The 18,977-nt window shown below is 40.8% G+C and overlaps 1 protein-coding gene and 2 pseudogenes across 3 annotated transcripts in view; 2 read left to right on the top strand and 1 right to left on the bottom strand.

Annotated features, from left to right (window-relative positions):
* LOC142599300 (uncharacterized) lies at positions 1-2,519 on the top strand (annotated as a pseudogene).
* A 258-nt stretch (positions 2,520-2,777) lies between these two features.
* On the top strand, positions 2,778-4,099 carry LOC142599299 (uncharacterized; annotated as a pseudogene).
* A 1,796-nt stretch (positions 4,100-5,895) lies between these two features.
* LOC142599188 (secretory carrier-associated membrane protein 1-like) overlaps positions 5,896-18,977 on the bottom strand; it is a 112,458-nt gene continuing 99,376 nt past the window's right edge. For all 3 annotated transcript variants that reach the window (XM_075739074.1, XM_075739075.1, XM_075739076.1), the window contains 2 exons: positions 14,391-14,508; positions 5,896-8,842 (listed from right to left, as the gene is read on the bottom strand). In XM_075739074.1, the coding sequence (XP_075595189.1) occupies positions 8,678-8,842; positions 14,391-14,508 (283 nt within the window). In that variant the 3' untranslated portion in view covers positions 5,896-8,677. The remainder of the gene's footprint in view (positions 8,843-14,390; positions 14,509-18,977) is intronic.

The following is an 18,977-nucleotide window of genomic DNA, read 5'->3' as shown; positions in this document are numbered from 1 at the left end:
ATGACGGCCCCTGCATTAGGTCTACCTGATCTAACCAAACCTTTTGAGCTGTTTGTGCATGAAAGGCAACATCTGGCCCTTGGAGTGCTGGCGCAACAGCTGGGATCTTGGAAGCGACCGGTGGGGTACTTCTCCAAACAACTTGACACCGTGAGTAAAGGATGGCCGGGATGTTTGCGTGCCGTGGCAGCAACGGTGCTGCTGATTCAGGAAGCTTGAAAATTGACTATGGGCCAAAAGATAGTGGTATATGTACCGCATATGGTAATAACTGTCTGAGAACAAAAGGGGGGTCACTGGTTATCCCCTAGCAGAATGTTGAAATACCAGGTTGTCCTATTGGAACAAGATGATGTGGAATTAAAAACCACAGCAATTGTAAATCCAGCAATGTTCCTGTCAACAGAAAATCCTACCGAGAAATTGGAACATGATTGCCTGCTAACCATTGAACAAGTTTATTCCAGCAGACCGGACCTGAAGGACGAACCTTTGAAGGATCCTGATCTGGAGCTGTTTACGGATGGAAGCAGTTTCATGCAAGAAGGAAGGCGAATGGCCGGGTATGCTGTTGTCACCACCGACAAGATATTGGAGTCAGGGACAGTACCTGCAAATACATCAGCGCAGAAAGCAGAATTGGTGGCGCTGAAGCAGGCCTTACGGATGGCAGAAGGGAAAAGAGTAAACATATGGATGGATTCCAAATATGCATTTGGTGTGATCCATGCTCATGGAGCTATCTGGAAAGAAAGAGGACTGTTATCAGCCCAAGGATCACCGATAAGGCATAAGGAGGAAGTTCAACTCCTACAAGATGTGCAGAAACCGAAGGAAGTGGCCATAATGCATTGCAAAGCTCATCAATTTGGTCAGACGGCTGTAAATATAGGTAATCGGTTGGCGGATAAAACTGCAAAGGAGGCTGCAGAACAAGGTATCCTTGCACTAGTACCAGTAAAACAGATGAAAATCCCAAATTTAAAAGCAAGATGCAGCAAACTAGATGAACAATTGGCAGAGCACTTAAAAGCATCTCAGAATACGGAAGTACGGTGGGTAACACCAGAAAATCAGGTAATAGTGACCCCACAAGTTATGTTAGAACTTGCAAAAGAGAAACATGAGCAGACACTGGGGCGTAGATGCTATGGTTACAAGCTTAAGAACATCTGTAATGTGTCTAGGATAGGAAAATATGAGTGGAAGTATTGAAAAGCGATTATTTCAAAACTTCCAAAGGGGGGAAATGTAACTGTAGGATAGGGGCTGTGAAACAGAAACTATAGAATCAGGTTGAGATAATTAGTTTGTAACCAAGGTAATACGTAATGAAGCTAACTGACCATGGCAAGGTACAATGCTGCTATGTTCCATGTACAGTCCCTACCAAACTGAACAATAGGTTTGGAGATATTAATCTTATGAAATCGTTATGGACAGGTGCATCCACAGCAACAGTACTGCGCATGCCCACAAGAAGAGGGTCACCCAGCGGACACGGGTGCAAGACCACTGACGACCACCAGAGACCCTTGAGGACCACCGACTCAAATCACTGAGCATGCGTGATGGGGAGAATGTGGAAATGGATTCTAAGAAATGATTATCATAGGACTGCCTTTTCTGAGGAAGATGATGAATATGTATGTTTTGATCCTACATAACCTGTGTGTTGGTGATCACCTGGCATGCACGTTGGGTGGAGCTATCCCCCGTGCATCCAGCGCTGCAATAAAGAATGCCTGCCTTTTAACACTACATTGGTGTTACGAGGTTTATTCCTGGATTTCAGTGACAACACCATTTACACCAATCTTTAAGCAATTAAAGTTGAGTCCCTGCCAGGTTTCTTTGTCTTGAAACTTATAGTGCAAGGTGTGTGCCACTTGTTACTTAGCAGGTAAATGATTCTGGTTTCATTGACTGGGCAAAGCAGCTGTTGTTACACTGTTACATTATTAGAAATATTTCTACAGCCTTTATTAGAAACTCCTGAAATCCCAAGCAGATGCCCACTCCCCACAGCACAGCTGGGCATTATGTTATGAATGCCAACAGCCTGGACTGGGCTTCAGCCTCTCCTACAAATGTAGATTACACATTGGACTTTAACAGTATTATTCTTTCTCTTGCCAGTGAAACCTCATTCCTAGTCTACAGATCAGTATGTCTCATGTCCCAGAGCCAGCCAAGTCCTTAAGAAATTTACTTTTTTTCAGGGTCATGCCAAATTCTAAATGGCTGGGAAGATCTTTTCCCATTTTTTTAACCACATGTAGTATGGGCCCTTTTCCAACTAAATCAGCAGAAATAAAACAGACCTTGCCACAAATGACATTCCTTTCTCAAAGGCAGTTGGCTATATTACTTGTGGTGTTGCATCACTTACTAGAACTATTTCTGAAAACAAATTTAAAAGGTATTTTAAAAAAAAGGAATTATGCAACTGTAGCTTAGGAGCATTGGGAAGAATTAATCTGAGAAGTAATTATAATGAAATATTAAGTGAATTTTAGACTCCTCTTACTTCTTTGTAATGTTTAACATCATCCAATGCCAGCATTGTTCTCCATCACTTCACTGTATAATACAGAGCAGAGATTCTCATTTATTCCTGGTCAGTTCATTAAAGTGTGCCATTAGTTATTTATAGATATTTAAAAAATGTTGTTATTGTACAGGTAGATGGCTAATTCACAATACAAGACTCGTTCAGCAGTCACGACTGCAAGCCCAGGGCTAGCCTTGAGCATGGGCGAACACTAGCAGTTACGATGTTTGACCACCCCTTCAGTGTCTGCTGTGCAGCACAGACACGGCCTCGGCCCAGCATGGAGCAAACCAGGCCCAGCTCCCAGCTTGCACACATCTGTGCCCAGTGTGCATTCAAGCCACATGCTGGATGGATATGGAGGTGATCTCTGAGCCACTGTGCAAAACCCAAGGTCAATTTCTGCAGATATTAAAAAGAGATTGTTTTAATCTAGCCTCTTCTTACATTCACTTGCTTCTACAGCCCACTTCCGCCGTATTCTAGTTTAAAATGGGTAATTAACTTTTAAATATTTAATTTAAAAAAACAAAGTTATGGACTGGAACCATTTATGCCAACTGCCTGCACAAAGCAAGATTTTAACAAATCAAAATTACTAGCACAAAGCAGTGTCTGAGGACAAAAATCACAGCCCGCATGTCCTGTCCACACCTGTGTTTTTCTTCTTGTTTTTTTCCTATAACACACAAACATACCGTCTGAAGAGCATGCACTTGGCTCGTCCAGCACAGCTGCAAGGTGATTCAAACCGTCCTTCTGATGTTCCTCCTGAGCCCCCTACTGGACTGTGTGTGCTACAGAGGTTGGCGCACTAGCTCAGCTGTGCTTTGGTTTAGAAGTAACCAATGACCAACCTTCATATACATTACTAGCCGACCTCTGCTGTGATCTACATAACGCTTAGAAAAATTTAATAGTGAGGGGTTTAAGTACAAAGGAAGTATTTTCAGTGGCATGTTTTGCTTTTTTTTTTTTTTTTGCATTTGTAACCAAGAACCAGCTTTTCTGCTTGTTGCTGGTATACTAAAAACTTGCTCTGCAATGGCGTAATCAACTAACTTGCAAGAATATCCATGTTCATCACATAGCACAGATAGAAGACAGGCTGAGAAAAATACAGAAAAAAAATCAAAATTTCTTTTTCTCAGGGTTCTAGTTTTCTAGCAAGTGATAAGATGGTATATATTGCAGATTCAGGTGTAGGGTGCACTCATTAAATTTGACAGCTGTTTAAAGTTGTTCCTGAATTTCACCTCAGCAGTAGCTTTCAAAGATGTTTTGAAGAAAAAAAAAAGGAAAAAAAAAGAGAAAAATTAGCTTAAAGCTAATTTAATTAATTTCATGACAGGGCTGCAGAGTGTAACTACTTCTTAATGTACATGTACTGCATAAGATCTAGACGAGCTTACTGTGGATTCTTTAAAACCTGTGTGCCAATTAGTTCAGTTTAACTTTGTTTTGTGGTATTGAAGAATTCTTCAAACATGTGTGGTTTGATTGACTTTGTAAACTTATATTCTGCAAAGTGCCATAGATGTTTTTTAAAAATTATAGCATTTATATATATATAAAAACTTGTGTGAGATGTGCAATAACAGGAATGGGTTTGGGGGGGGTGTTGTTTATTTTTTATGGTTTTGGTTTTAAACAAGATATTTGAAAAGTGAATTCCCAAGGAAGACCTTGCTGGAGTTTTGATAGTGTAGATAAACTAAACATACAGTAATGCAACAAAAATCTCTGATTTTGAAGATGAATACAACAGTAGTAACAGTAGCTTAAAGATTTAACAAAAACCTCTTCTAGATTGATTTGAAATACTCAGATCTATATAATATAGACAATTAAAATGTGAAGCTGTATCCATCTCTGGCAATATACAGTCTAAAAGCTGAAAAGACTCAGCAAGTTTTCTTAATGTGCTTTATTTATAATGTGGCACTGCAAAAAACATTCCTAATGAGCTATTTCTGGGTTGCCTATATCACCTTTGTATCTATTTTACTCAAGTAAAGATCTCTGGATTCTGAGATGTTTTTTTTCCAGCCAAATGATTTCCATTTTGCATTGTTATCCCACATCAGAGTATCTCACCTCCTAGTGGTAAATGGAGAAGAATTCAAGTCTTCCTTGAAAGCAGTGAGCACTGGTGCCTACCACAAGGAATGGACAGAGCCCAACAAAAGCAGAGCATGGCAGCAACGTATACACCACAGCTGCCTTGCACAGGAAGAGAGGCTGTGGCAATCCAGTTAGAGTAGATTTTAAGCCATGATTCATTTGTGGTACTGTTATTCTGTTCTTAAATCACCACTATGTACATTTGTTAGCATGAATGATGCACCTAATGTGTTATTTTTAATCTAAATTTCAATTAAAATGTGAGTATTTTTAATCATCACAGTTCTTTTCCCTGTGCTGTATTCTGTGTGTGTGCTTGCTTTCCCAACTTAGTGCTTACAACTAGCCTATGCAAATCGGGGGAATTATCTCCCCACAACAGCACTTAAATTGTGCAATAGTTCTAATCATAAAACATGACTGTATTATGCTGCACAACTGTGCTTACCATTTACAAGAAAGTTTAAATACTGTTTAGTCTGCTGCCACTGCCACCCTAGATCTGTAAATTACAAAGAAACAGATCCAGTTGATGAAGAATTTCACTACTAAATGATGCATGTATGTGCACGTGTCTCACATCTGCTATCTCCTGACTGTACCTCAGAGCACTGTTCTCTGTATTGTGTATTTGCAAATGTAAATATGTCACAGTGGTCTAGATGAACTCATTTTGCCCTTCAAAGAAAACCTGGTAATAAATTCGGTACTAGAGAGCAGGTGTTACAGTTGATATGATATGATATGAAAAAAAAAAAACAGACTGATAGTGTCTAAAAAAAAAAAGCAAGACACAGCAGTGATACAGAAGTGTCAATTCATAGACAGAAATTAGGAAAATAAACAGTACCAAAGCAATGCTGTTTTCAGCAACTTCATTTTACTTTCAATAATGTTTTAAGATTCATTTAATACCTGTAGAATTTCATTCAGTAATGACAGAACACGTTTAGATTTTAACTCTCTTAAGTTTACAGCACAAGAAAGTAGGCTGCAAGTATTTAAGAATTTTCTTCAAAACAGTCGAGTAGACTAATTCTCATTACCCTAATGTATTATTTTGATAGTGGACATTTTGTTTCCTCATTTCAGCAGAATTACATTTATATACAGAATTATAAAAAAGTGAGACTTTTACATAGATCAGCTGCCCTGCATGTTATTCTGACCTTTAAAGGAAAAATCCCTATATTGTTCAAAACTATACAGAGCAAACATCCAGGAAAAAAAGTATTTTTTTATTCTATGACACTGTGTTAATACAATAAATATACAAAACTTCTGAACCACTCAGACATGCAACAGAGGGACAGAAGAAGTGCATTTGTAGAGAACCATGACATTCACCAGGATGACAGGGCATTATTAGTAATTTACAAAATATACAAACATCACCCAGATAAATAAAACCAACTCCTAAATTACAGATCAATGACTACAGACATTCCAGTGTTTAAACTTCATACTTTGTACTCAATTTGCCACAATACTACAAAATGACAACTTAAGTGGGCACCATACTCTGATTAATTAATGAGACTATAAAATCTAGTTTGAGTTAGGTACAAAATATTTTAACAAATATCAGCCTTCTGTTGTCAAAGCTAAAATCAAACTTCTCCCTCCCTTTTGGGCTGCAAAGTGTCAGAGATTTCTGGTTTAAAGAATTCATGTGTAACTGAACCTTGAATTTCAGTTAGGAGGTTTAAATCTGTACATTCAACCCACAACATTACAAATCAACGATCCTTATTCATAGAACATTAAATATGTTTTCTCAAAGAGCAGTTAAACATTTTGGGGAAAAAAAAATCTACCTGCCAAATTCAGGTTTTATTCCTAATGTTTTTTCTATAATATATTCTGGTAATGTATGTTATTATGCAATCTTAAAACAAATTAAAATGCAAGGATGATGTCCCTAGGATTTATATCCAAGAGAATTGCTTAAATTTAAATTTAAAAGTAATCCATAGTAGAGTTCCTAGATACAACCCTCAAGTTAAAAAGATTATGAAAAGAACAATCTTGACATACAGCTGCTAGAAGTGTGAAGCCTGATTTCAACAGAAAATTGTGGCTTTTGTCTGGAAAGCTTTTAATAACATTCCACACAAATTTAAGTTCAATGCTAGCATGTCCACTCATATAGAATTTTAGAGCCCTTATTACACAGAATATTTGAATTACTTTTAACTTCATGATGCAGAGAATATTCATAAGCAATTATATTCATTAATATGAACTTCAGCATAGGTGAAACTACTACATTTATCCAAATTCAAGTTGGATTTAAAGAAACTGGTAAAAGAAAGGAGACTAATAGGGACTTCATGCTAACAGTACAATACTGATCCAGGGATTAAGATAAGGGTTTTATTTTTTGTAATGCTCTTATGGTATTAAGAATACACTGTAGTGAAAAAGAATTAATCTATGAAAGTCTGTCCACATTCAGAACATGGAGGAGCCTCAGAATTTTATGCTCAATCTTACTAAAGGTAATTCACCTTGAGAGCTGAATTAATTTCAGCTACAGTGTGTACTTATACAGGTTGTGGGATGTGGTCCCATTCTGTTTTAATTTTCTAAAACAGAGTTTAAAAAAAAAGCCCAAATATTGTGCATAAGACTCATGAGGCAATCCAAGAATATCAAATAGCCCTCAAATGAGAGAAACATCACTTTATAGTAAGACCTGATTAAATTCTAGAATATTTTGATGGTACATACCATTATGGATTGTTCAGTTCCACAGCACCAATTTAACCTCTTAGGACTCCAGTTCAATGAGTTAAAATTTAACTTTGTGAAAGATGAAGATTTCTCACTTTTCCAACTCAAAATAGTTTAAAAGCTTTTTTTTTTTTTAAATGAAATCATGTATCTGTTAAATGCCATTGCTTAAAAAGCTTGATTTTAGACAATATTCCTGGTAGAAAATTAAATATTGTATATTTAGATTTTTGGACAAGCAGTAAACAGAGTGACTGACAAGGCTAGAGATTTAGTACCACTGTTCAACACAAATCTACACTAAAAAAAAAATTTAAAAATCACAAACACAGCAAAAAGACCACTGCATGTAAGAAGGAAGGAGAAGCATAAAACTAGTGTTCTAAAGGTCAATATTTGTTTCTTTTCCAGCAAAATGATTACCCCAAGACATGAATACTGAAATTAAAAATAGCAAATATATAATCATTGAGATCTGTGATTGAAACCATCAGTTAACTTCCTTAAACTGTACACTGCATTACACATTGTATTACAGAGAATGTTTCTGCACCGTAGTAATTTCTCACAGGTAGAGAATACGCCATGAAAATAGGTATAAACAAAAGCTATAATTATAAAGTGATGCAGGTAAATTCTGGACCAAAACACTATTTAAACAAGATCAGATAACAGTATTCATGCAAACTTACAGGTTTATATCAAAAGACTTATCCTAAAAAAAACCCCAAAACCCAGGAAAAGAATTTATAATATCTATCCTACTTGTATTTGTCCTCCAGCGGCTGCTGAAATTGCAAAAGCAGTAGCCAAACCTAACTTTCTACATCTCTCAGTCTACCCCACTTCTTATAGCAGAAATAGGGTTCTCGCAAAGAAAAAAAAAAAATTGATCCAAAGTGCTTTCCTGAAGTTAAAAAAACCCCAGAGTGAACCACCAAAACCCCCTCCAAATTCTTAATATATTTATTTGATCATTATATACCACAATTCATTCTCAGGACAATTGTTGAAATTATTTATCCTCCATAAAATATGGAAGGCTTAATATTCTAGAATGCAACATTTTAAAGAAGGGCAGAGAATGGTTATCTTTTTAAAATAAATTTATTATAAAATAAATCTAACATTTCCCATTTAACCCATGCACAGCTGCAGAAGAGACAAACATGCTGTGTGTATTTTGAACTATGTTTTTAGGGAATATAATAAGTGATTGGAAAATAAAATACAAAGAGAACCATCATGACTTTTTATATTTCTCTACATTGGGTTACCTTTGAATGCATTCTGAGCTGCACTGGTTGCTGCTGTTGATGCGGCGTTGGCTGCAGCAGTTTGTACAGTTTTGTTGGACATCACTCCTGCTGCAAACTCCTGCTGCGCTTTCTCAAAACTAGCACCAGTTGTGCGGTAGAGACCATGCACCTAGGGAGGTGGAAAAGCAGTGAAAAAAGTGTGCTGAGCCTTCCATTTCTTGGTAGAGTAATAGCAAAGTCTCAAACATGAAGCAGAACTATGTGGTGGAGAAATCCGGTTTGTTCATATGTTTGTGAGGATCTGAAAATGAGCAAACAGACTTTTTTTTCCACAAATCCTACAACTTTTGATTGCCTCGCTGCGCGCGCACTGACTGTAGGGATACCCATAAATTTTTGCAAGTTCACAGGGATCTTGTAGGTCTTCACTGAAATGTGTGTGGTATCTAGTGTCTGAAATAACATATTTAAATACACAAACAGGTTGCATCCTTAGCATAACGCAGGATCCATAGCTTGTTGACGTGGTTTAGCCCCAGCCGGTAGCTAAGTGCCACGCGCTGCTCACTCACCCCTCCCCCGGCAGGATGGGGAGGAGAATGGAAAAACAACGACAAAGCCTCGAGGGTTGGGATAAGGGCAGTTTACTGGGACAGCAAGGGAGAGGGAAAACGATCAACAACAGTACTGATAACAGACAGTAACAATGGGTGATAACAGAGAACGATTTACCGATCCCACGACCAACCGACCAGACCCTCAACCCATCCCGGAGCCACGCCGAGCCCACCCCTGCCCGACTAGCCCCCTTTTATGGTGAGCATGATGTCACATGGTATGGAATAGCCCCCTGGCCAGCTTGGCTCACCTGTCCTGGCTCCTTGTGAAATTAACTCTATCCTTGCCAGAACCAGGACACTTGTAAAAGCATCTTCTGTCTCAATTTGTATATAACTTGGTGTACTCATTAAAAGAGTTTGTAAGTGTGCATGTTAAAAGAAACAGCAGTGGTTTCAGCTGAGATAGATAGAGTTAGTTTTTCTTCCTAGTAATTGGTATAGCGCTGTGTTTTGGATTTAGTATGAGAATAATATTGATAGCACACTGATGTTTTTAGCTGTTGCTAGGTAGTTGTTGTGTCTGCACTAAGTCAAGGACTTTTCAGCTTCTCACGCCCTGCCAGGTACACAAGCAGCTGGGAGAGCATAGCCACGACACCTGACCCAGACTTGCCAAAGGGATATTCCCTACCATATAATGTCATGCTCCCTATATATGTAAAGTGGGGAGGCTAGCCGCAAGCTTCTCGGAAACAGACTGGGTGTCAGATTGTTTTATTTTAGTTTTGCATGTGGTGAGCAATTGCATTTGTGCATCACTTCTATTATTATTATTGTTATTGTTGTAGTTATTATTATTATTATTGTCTTCCTTTGTTATCCTATTAAATGGTCTTTATCTCAACCCACAAATTTGGGTTTTTTTTCCATTCTCCTCCCTATTCACTTGTGGGGGGGAGGAGTGAGCGAGTGGCTGCATGGTGCTTAGCTGCCGGCTGGAGCAAAACCATGACAAGCAGGAAACAAAACCAAAAAAGTATTTTTGAATCCATTGTGTCAATAACATTCTAGTGAACTTTTTTCTACATCAGTTTTTTAGAAACATCTTAATTTCTCTGACTGACATGGTTACAAGAACCTATTAAGCTAAGCTATGACTGAACATTAAAAAGTATAAAATATCCCAATAATGCAGAGAAATATCCACTAAACTAGTGATGACCAATTGCTCTGCATAATAAGCAAAGGTATTAAACAATATGGCTTATAATCTCTAGTACAACAAAAAAACAAATCCTGAGTAACTTCTAATTACCTGAGCATTAAAATTAAATGCTAATTCTGATTCATATTCAATCAAGTAACGATAAAGTTGTCAAATAAAATTACAAAGATATTTTCATTCAAGTGTATCAGGAAAATTCATGTTGTAACTTTTTTATTTGTTATAAATGTAACTATTTCTCATCCATAAAGATATACCATTTCATATCTGAGTACACATGCTTTTTGAAAAGAATCCAGATGCATGTGATAGAGTGTAAAAAATGCTCACCATACATTTTTATTGTTTGTTTCTGTGTTGGCTTTGCATGGCAAGGTTTTGGTAGCGGGGGGGTCTACAGGGGTGGCTTTTATGAGAAGCTGCTAGAAACTTCCCCTGTGTCTGACAGAGCCAATGCCAGCAGGCTCCAAGACGGACCTGCCGCTGGCCAAGGCCAAGCCAATCAGCGCCTCTGTGATAACATATTTAAGAAGGAGAAAAAAAAACCAGTTAGAGAGAGCTTTTACAGCCAGAGAGAGGAGTGAGAAGATATAAGAAACCCTGCAGACACCAAGGTCAGTGAAGAAGGAGGGGGAGGAGGTGCTCTAGGCACTGGAGCAGAGATCCCCCTGCAGCCCATGGTGAAGACCATGGTGAAGCAGGCTGTCCCCCTGCAGCCCATGGAGGGAGGATGAGGGGGTGTAGAGATTCCACCTGCAGCCCGTGGAGGACCCCATGCCAGAGCAGGTGGAGGCACCTGAAGGAGGCTGTGGCCCCATGGGAAGCCCACGCCGGAGCAGGTTTGCTGGCAGGACTTGTGACCGAGTGGGGGACCCATGCTGGAGCAGTCTGCTCCTGAAGGTCTGCACCCCGTGGGAGAGTCATGTTGGAGAAGTTCGTGAAGGACTGTCTCCCATGAGAGGGACTCCATGCTGGAGCAGGGGAATGATTAAGAGGAGTCCTCCCCCTGAGGATGAAGAAGCAGCAGAAACAACGTGTGATGAACTGACCATGACCCCCATTCCCCGTCCCCCTGTGCCGCTGAGGAGGGGGCGGAGGTTGAAGCCGGGAGTGAAGTTGAGCCCGGGAAGATGGGAGGGGTGTGGGGGAGGTGTTTTAAGATTTGATTTTATTTCTCATTCCTCTACTCTCTTTTGCTTGGTAATAAATTAGATGAATTTCCTCTCTCAGTTCAGTCTTTTTTGCTCGTGACGATAATTGGTGAGTGATCTCTCCCTGTCCTTATCTCGACCCATAAGCTTTTCGTTGTACTTTTTCTCCCCTGTCTAGTGAATGAGGGAAGTGATAGAGTGGCTCTGGTGGGCACCTGGCCCCCAGCCAGGGTCAACCCACCACAGTTTCTTTCTCCTGTACCTGAGTATTTATACAGAGAACAAATAAGGAGAAGGGACATCTCCAGGCTATGCTTAAAATTTCTAGCTTACTGTAAATAGGCCAGAAGAGTTTGGGTATGTGAAAACCTTTAAGCATAACTGTAAATGAGGATGAATTACTAGAATTGCCAGCATATCATCAGCAGAATTCTCAGTTACACTTAATCAAAACAACATAAAAAACTTACTAGCACATCAGTATCTAAACTTAGGCCTTCTGGAAGGAAATTCACAAAAAGGAACACAGGGAGAAAAGAATCTTTGAGGTTTTATGCTATGCAATCATTAATTGACAGCAAAATGTTAAAATAATATAAGCAGAGAAATAAAAATCCTTTTCTGAGGTGCCAGGCATCTCCTTCTTCTATTGATTTTAATGGGAATGATTTTGAAAAAATCTGAAAATTATCAGTCATTTGAATCACATTTCATTCAGCCTGATGAATCATCACAGATTTGAAAATTGCAACCTGGCATCTACAAGTCCTACTTTAGTGTCCAGTGCATTCACCTACCCTTTCTTTGTGGGCTTATTGCCCACCTTATCGTATTCAAAGCTATCTTTCCCCTTTTTAGTTTGCAGAAAGAAGTGCATTGTAAAAACAGCATTTCATACCTCTATGACAGTATTAGCAAAAAAGTACTATAGAAGTACAGTTGTGAACAGGAGACCTAGTTACCTGGGATATGGAGAAGGCTGAGATACTCAATGAGATTTTTTGCCTCAGTGTTCACCGACAAGTGCTTGAGCCACACTGCCCAGGTCACAGAAGGCAAAGGCAGGGACTGGGAGAATGAAGAACCGCCCCCTGTAGGAGAAGATCAGGTTCGAGACCATCTAAGGAACCTGAAGGTGCGCAAGTCCATGGGACTTGATGAGATGCATCCGTGGGTCTTGTGGGAACTGGCGGACGAAGTGGCCAGGCCAATCTCCATCATATTTGAGAAGTCCTGGCAGTCTGGTGAAGTTCCCATTGACTGGAAAAGGGGAAACATAACCTCCAATTTTAAGAAGGTTAAAAAGGAAGACCCAGGGAACTACAGGCCGGTCAGTCTCACCTCCGTGCCTGGCAAGATCATGGAGCAGACCCTCCTGGAAACTATGCTCAGGCACATGGAAAATAAGAAGGTGAGTGGTGACAGCCACCATGGCTTCACTAAGGACAAATCGTGCCTGACAAACTTGGTGGCCTTCTATGATGGGGTTACAGCACTGGTGGATAAGGGAAGAGCAACTGACATCATCTACCTGGACTTGTGCAAGGCATGTGACACTGTCCCGCATGACATCCTTGTCTCTAAATTGGAGAGACATGGATTCGATGGATGGACCACGCGGTGGATAAGGAATTGGCTGGATGGTCACACTCAAAGAGTTGTGGTCAATGGCTCCATGTCCAAGTGGAGATCAGCGACAAGTGGTATTCCTCTGGGGTCGGTACTGGGACCGGCACTGTTCAACATCTTTGTCGGCGACATGGACAGTGGGATCGAGTGCACCCTCAGCAACTTTGCCCACGACACCAAGCTGTGTGGTGTGGTCGACACCCTGGAGGGAAGGGATGCCATCCAAAGGGACCTTGACAGGCTGGAGAGGTGGGCCCCTGCGAACCGCATGAAGTTCAACAAGGCCAAGTGCAAGGTCCTGCAAGTGGGTTGGGGCAATCCCAAGCACAACTATAGGCTGGGAGAGGAATGGATTGAAAGCAGCCCTGAGCAGAAGGACTTGGGGGTATTGATTGATGAGAAGCTGAACATGAGCCGGCAGTGTGCGCTTGCAGCCCAGAAAGCCAACCGTGTCCTGGGCTGCATCGAGTGTGACCAGCAGGTCAAAGGAGGTGATTCTCCCCCTCTACTCCACTCTTGTGAGACCCCACCTGGAGTACTGTGTTCAGCTCTGGGGTCCCCAACATAAGAAGGATATGGGGCTGTTGGAATGAGTCCAGAGGAGGGGCATAAAGTTGATTGGAGGGCTGGAGCACATCTCCTAATGAAGACAGGCTGAGAGAGTTGGGATTGTTCAGCCTGGAGAAGAGAAGGCTCCAGGGAGACCTAATTGCAGCCTTCCAGTACCTAAAGGGGGCCTACAGGAAATATGGAGAGGGACTGTTTGTCAGGGAGTGTATGACAGGACAAGGGGTAATGGGTTTAAAGTAAAAGAGGGTGGATTTAGATTAGATGTTAGGAAGAAATTCTCCACTGCGAGGGTGGTGAGGCACTGGAACAGGTTGCCCAGAGAAGTTGTGGATGCCCCATCCCTGAAAGTGTTCAAGGCTAGTGGAAGGTATCTGTGCCCATGGCAGGGGGGTTGGAACTGGATGATCTTTAAGGTTCCTTCCAACCAAAACCATTTTATGATTCCATGATTAAAAGTTAAGGCACATCCCCAAGAATATTTTTTAATCCCCATTACTTTGTGAGAGAGTACCTCCCTGAAGCAGGAAAGCAAAATCCAGATCAAACATAGGAAACAGAGGAGGGTAAGAATAAGTAACTTACCTTTTTAAACATAACTAATGAAATAACAGCAGATATTGTGAAAAGTGCAGCTATGATTATCATCATAATGCCAACAGGGATACTCTTATTAAGACCAGTAAGAGATGAGATCCACCCACTGAAGGAAAAAGAAAAGACAAACTTTATTAGCACAGCACATGAACCATTCAACCACAGGTATCCGCATCAAGGGAAGTTTTATAACCTCTTTGTTCTGATAAACTGAATATTTTTGAAGAAAAAGTGATGGAAATTATATATGAGCATATTTCTGTTGTATAATAACCTTTTACAGCTTAGCTGCCATTTTCCCAATGCATGCGGTGAAATTATAAGGGAAATTTTAGTAAAGATTATTATCCTTGAGGAGAGTTTTGAAGAAACTGAGACATTAGAGACTTGCTATATTGGGTTTGCATGGCAAGGTTTTGGTAGCGGGGGGAGCTACAGGGGTGGCTTCTGCGAGAAGCTGCTAGAAGCTTACCCTGTGTCTGATAGAGCCAATGCCAGCCGGCTCCAAGACGGACCTGCCGCTGGCCAAGGCCAAGCCAGTCAGCGCCTCTATGATAACATATTTAAGGGGAAAAAACCAACTTAGGGGAGCTTTTGCAGCCGGAGAGAGGAGTGAGAAGATGTAAGAAACTCTGCAGACACCAAGGTCAGTGAAGAAGGAGGGGGAGGAGGTGCTCCAGGTGCCAGAGCAGAGATCCCCCTGCAGCCTGTGGTGAAGACCATGGTGAGGCAGGCTGTCCCCCTGCAGCCCATGGAGGGTAATGGTGGAGCAGATATCCACCTGCAGCCCATGGAGGACCCCATGCCGGAGCAGGTGGATGTGCCTGGCAGGACTTGTCACCCCATGGAGACAGGAGCCCACACTGGAGCAGGCTTGCTGGCAGGACTTGTGACTCTGTGAGGGACGCACGCTGGAGGAGTCTGTTCCTGAATGACTGCACCCTATGGAAAGGTGCTCCATGCTGGAGCAGTTCATGAAAAACTGTAGCCTGTGGGAAGGACTCACTTTGGAGAAGTTCATGGAGGACTGTCTCCCATGGGAAGAGACCCCACGCTGGAGCAGGGGAGTCCTCCCCCTGAGGAGGAAGGGGCAGCAGAAAACAACGTGTGATCAACTGACCATAACCCCCATTCCCCGTGCCCCTGTGCTGCTGAGGGGGGCGGAGGTTGAAGCCGGGAGTGAAGTTGAGCCCGGGAAGAAGGGAGGGGTGGGGGGAGGTGTTTTAAGATTTGATTTTATTTCTCATTCCTCTACTCTGTTTTGCTTGGTAATAAATTAGATGAATTTTTCTCTAAGTTCAGTCTGTTTTGCTCGTGATGATAATTAGTGAATGATCTCTCCCTGTCCTTATCTCGACCCACAAGCTTTTCATTATACTTTTTCTCCCCTGTCTAGTGAATGAGGGGGAGTGATAGAGTGGCTCTGGTGGGCACCTGGCCTCCAGCCAGGGTTAACCCACTACAGTTGCTCATCAACTTTGGGGGTTTTTTTAGTCATACTGTCATTTCAGAATAATTTATGACTATATGACTTCATGGAAGAGAAAATGTCCCTAAAAAGATAGCTTTTAACTTCTTCAAAAATAAACCAGAAACATGCCACAGACACAGAGCTTCTATGTGGGAAAACTCATTTAGTTGTATCCACACAGTGAGGCTTTCTCAATTGGGGTGAATATAATTAATTTTTTAAGTAGATAGTGTCAGAGTAATTAAGAGAAAAGATTGCTATATCAGTATCTACTTCAAATATTTCCCCATTCTTCAAAACTGAAACACCAACATAGAAGTTCAATATCAAACTTGAAGCCACAAAAAGCAGGTTGCCCTAAGAAAAATAAAACATTAAGATGGAAAAGATTCTTCCACTGACAAGAGCAAAAAATTTCTGTAAAACCAAAAAATCTTAAAACTTACCTCTACTTGTTTCAAATGGCTTTGATATCCCCTATGTCCAACTGGACTCTACCACAGAACTCCAAAATCCAAACTGTAATTTGCATCTTCTGATGATCTAGCTACTTTTCATACCCCTTCCCCAAGTATCCTTAAAAGCACACTCCACATACTTAGAGAACTGGCCCTCTAAAATTACTTTTTTACTTTGTTCGTGTCAATCAAGGTATCTATGAAAAAGCAAAATATTGGATTTGAGAGCAAAAATAACAAACCAGGATTTTTCCTTATAGTCCAGTTCTAAAGCAATGACATTTTGTCTGCCTTACATACATTTGGAGGTTAGCAGAAAACCACTGATACACAGAAGTGTCATTACCCGGGTACATTACTGCCAGTCATAGCTCTCCATGCTATCAGTTGGCTACTAAACCATGCTTTTTGTTAATCCAAGTTTGTTGGGGTTTTTTTCCAAGAAGGGTGACTGATTCCCAATAGCTTTTTCTTGTAAAATCTAAATATTAGACCTTGAATCTTCAAATAAAAGCAATATATACACGAAAGCTTCAAGTAAAAGCTTATATAATTATAAGCATCAAAATGAAAAATCAACTATTACAGAATAAGGAGCTGACTCATACAAATGAGCTTTTCAAATAATATCAAAGATATACAACTATATTCACCTGAATACAATGTTGAATCGTTCTTCAAATTTTAGCTATACATTTCATTAGTAAGTATATTAATATAATTAGAAATAACTACTGATAAAAATTAATATTGAAATATTAATATATAAATTAATATATTATTAATATTAATATATTATTATGATGTGGTTTAGCCCCAGCTGGCAGCTGAGCACCACGCCGCCACTCGCTCACCCCTCCCCCAGCAGGATGGGGAGGAGAATGGGAAAAAACAAAGGCAAAGCCTCATGGGTTAGGATAAGGACAGTATACTGGGAAGGCAAGGGAGAGGGAAACAATCAACAACAGTACTGATAATGGAATATTCACAATGAGTGATAACAGATATTCACAATGGGTGATAACAGAAAGCAATTTACTTATCGACAGATGCTAAGCCACACTGAGCACCACCACCCCCCCCCCACTAGCCCCCTTGTGAGCATGACGTCACACGGTATGGAATAGCGCCCAGCCAGCCTGGCTCACCTGTCCTGGCTCCTTGGGAAATTAACTCTATCCTTGCCAGAACCAGGACATTATCCACCCCTTATTCCATACCATCTACATCATGCCCAGATTATTTTACAGATCTCATTGCCTTACTCTATGGGCTATCGCTCTAAAATGTCTGTCGAGTTCATTTAGTCCATGGCTTTGGGTTCCATCTGCCATTACAGTCTCTCAGAGCAGGAGCAATGGTGCGTGCTGCTGGATTGTTGCACGCTGCATCCGGAGTCTTCACAGCCGGTGTATCTGGTATGGTCCATGCTCACAGTCTAGATGTCAAAGATGTGATTTTCGATAAAGTTTCTGGGCACCAGTTGAAGTCAGTTCTAGTTCCATTATCGTGGCACTTTGTTCAGTTTCATCAAAGTCCATCCTTCATTAGTTTTGGGTGATTCTTATGGTCATACCATTGATACTGTAACCGATGTGTTTAACTTTTTAACCATGGTGATGGGATCAAGATGAGATCATTAGCAGTAGTAGGGAATGAGAAAAATATTTTAGGAATGAGGACCTGAGAGGTTGGTATGTACCATGGAGCTGATAAACTGCGTGGTTGGTACATGAGACAAGTAATATTTCATTTTTTGTCAAAATCATGTCCTTTGAGTGAACTTTGTTCATTATAATCTCATTATAATACCAAAACACACCTCCATGCTAAAAGTTACCCACCTCCAAGGTACGACCACCCCTCACTGGGCATGCTCTCTGAATTTCTTTAAGTATATAGCTTTAAAAGCAAAGCGAGAAAGTTTTACACCAATCATAATGAAGTAACTATGTAACTATGTGATGTAATTGTAACCATGTGTGCATTGAGAATATAAATATGTGCATGTTCGTAGGCTAGGTATGCATGTTAGGTGGAACTATCCCCCGTGCATCCAGCGCTGCAATAAAGAATGCCTGCCTTTTAACACTACATTGGTGTTACGAGGTTTATTCCCGGATTTCAGTGACAATACAGTATATCGCTATTAACATCATGCACTTTAATTTATTGGCTATTTTCACCCAGAATCAAATCCCCTTGGGGTACACACCGGACTTCCCCATCTTTTCTCATCACCCACCAAGTGCACCCTGGTCCCTGAGCAAAAGCAATCCTGCAGATGGGCTTGCCTTTGCCTGAAGCAAGGATAACCCAAACTGTTTTACCCAACATATTCTTCATGCGCACTACAGGAACTTTATCCCCTTCTACTGGGTGTGGAAATTTTGACTGGGCAGGGCCAGCTCGATTGGCAGATCCCCTCGTGTTAATTATCCAGGTGGCCTTTGCTAAACATGTGTCCCAGTGTCTGAGGGTCCCACCACCCATTGCCCTCAGGGTAGTCTTTAGCAGTCCATTGTACCTTTCAATTTTCCCAGAGGCTGGTGCATGATAGGGGATGTGATACACCCACTCGATGCCATGCTCTTTGACCCAGGTGTCTATGAGGTTGTTCCGAAAATGAGTCCCATTGTCTGACTC

Source organism: Balearica regulorum, chromosome W (assembly GCF_011004875.1).
Source record: "Balearica regulorum gibbericeps isolate bBalReg1 chromosome W, bBalReg1.pri, whole genome shotgun sequence".
NCBI lineage: Eukaryota > Metazoa > Chordata > Aves > Gruiformes > Gruidae > Balearica > Balearica regulorum.
Note: the sequence above shows the minus strand (reverse complement) of the source record. Positions and strands in the feature narration are given on the sequence as shown.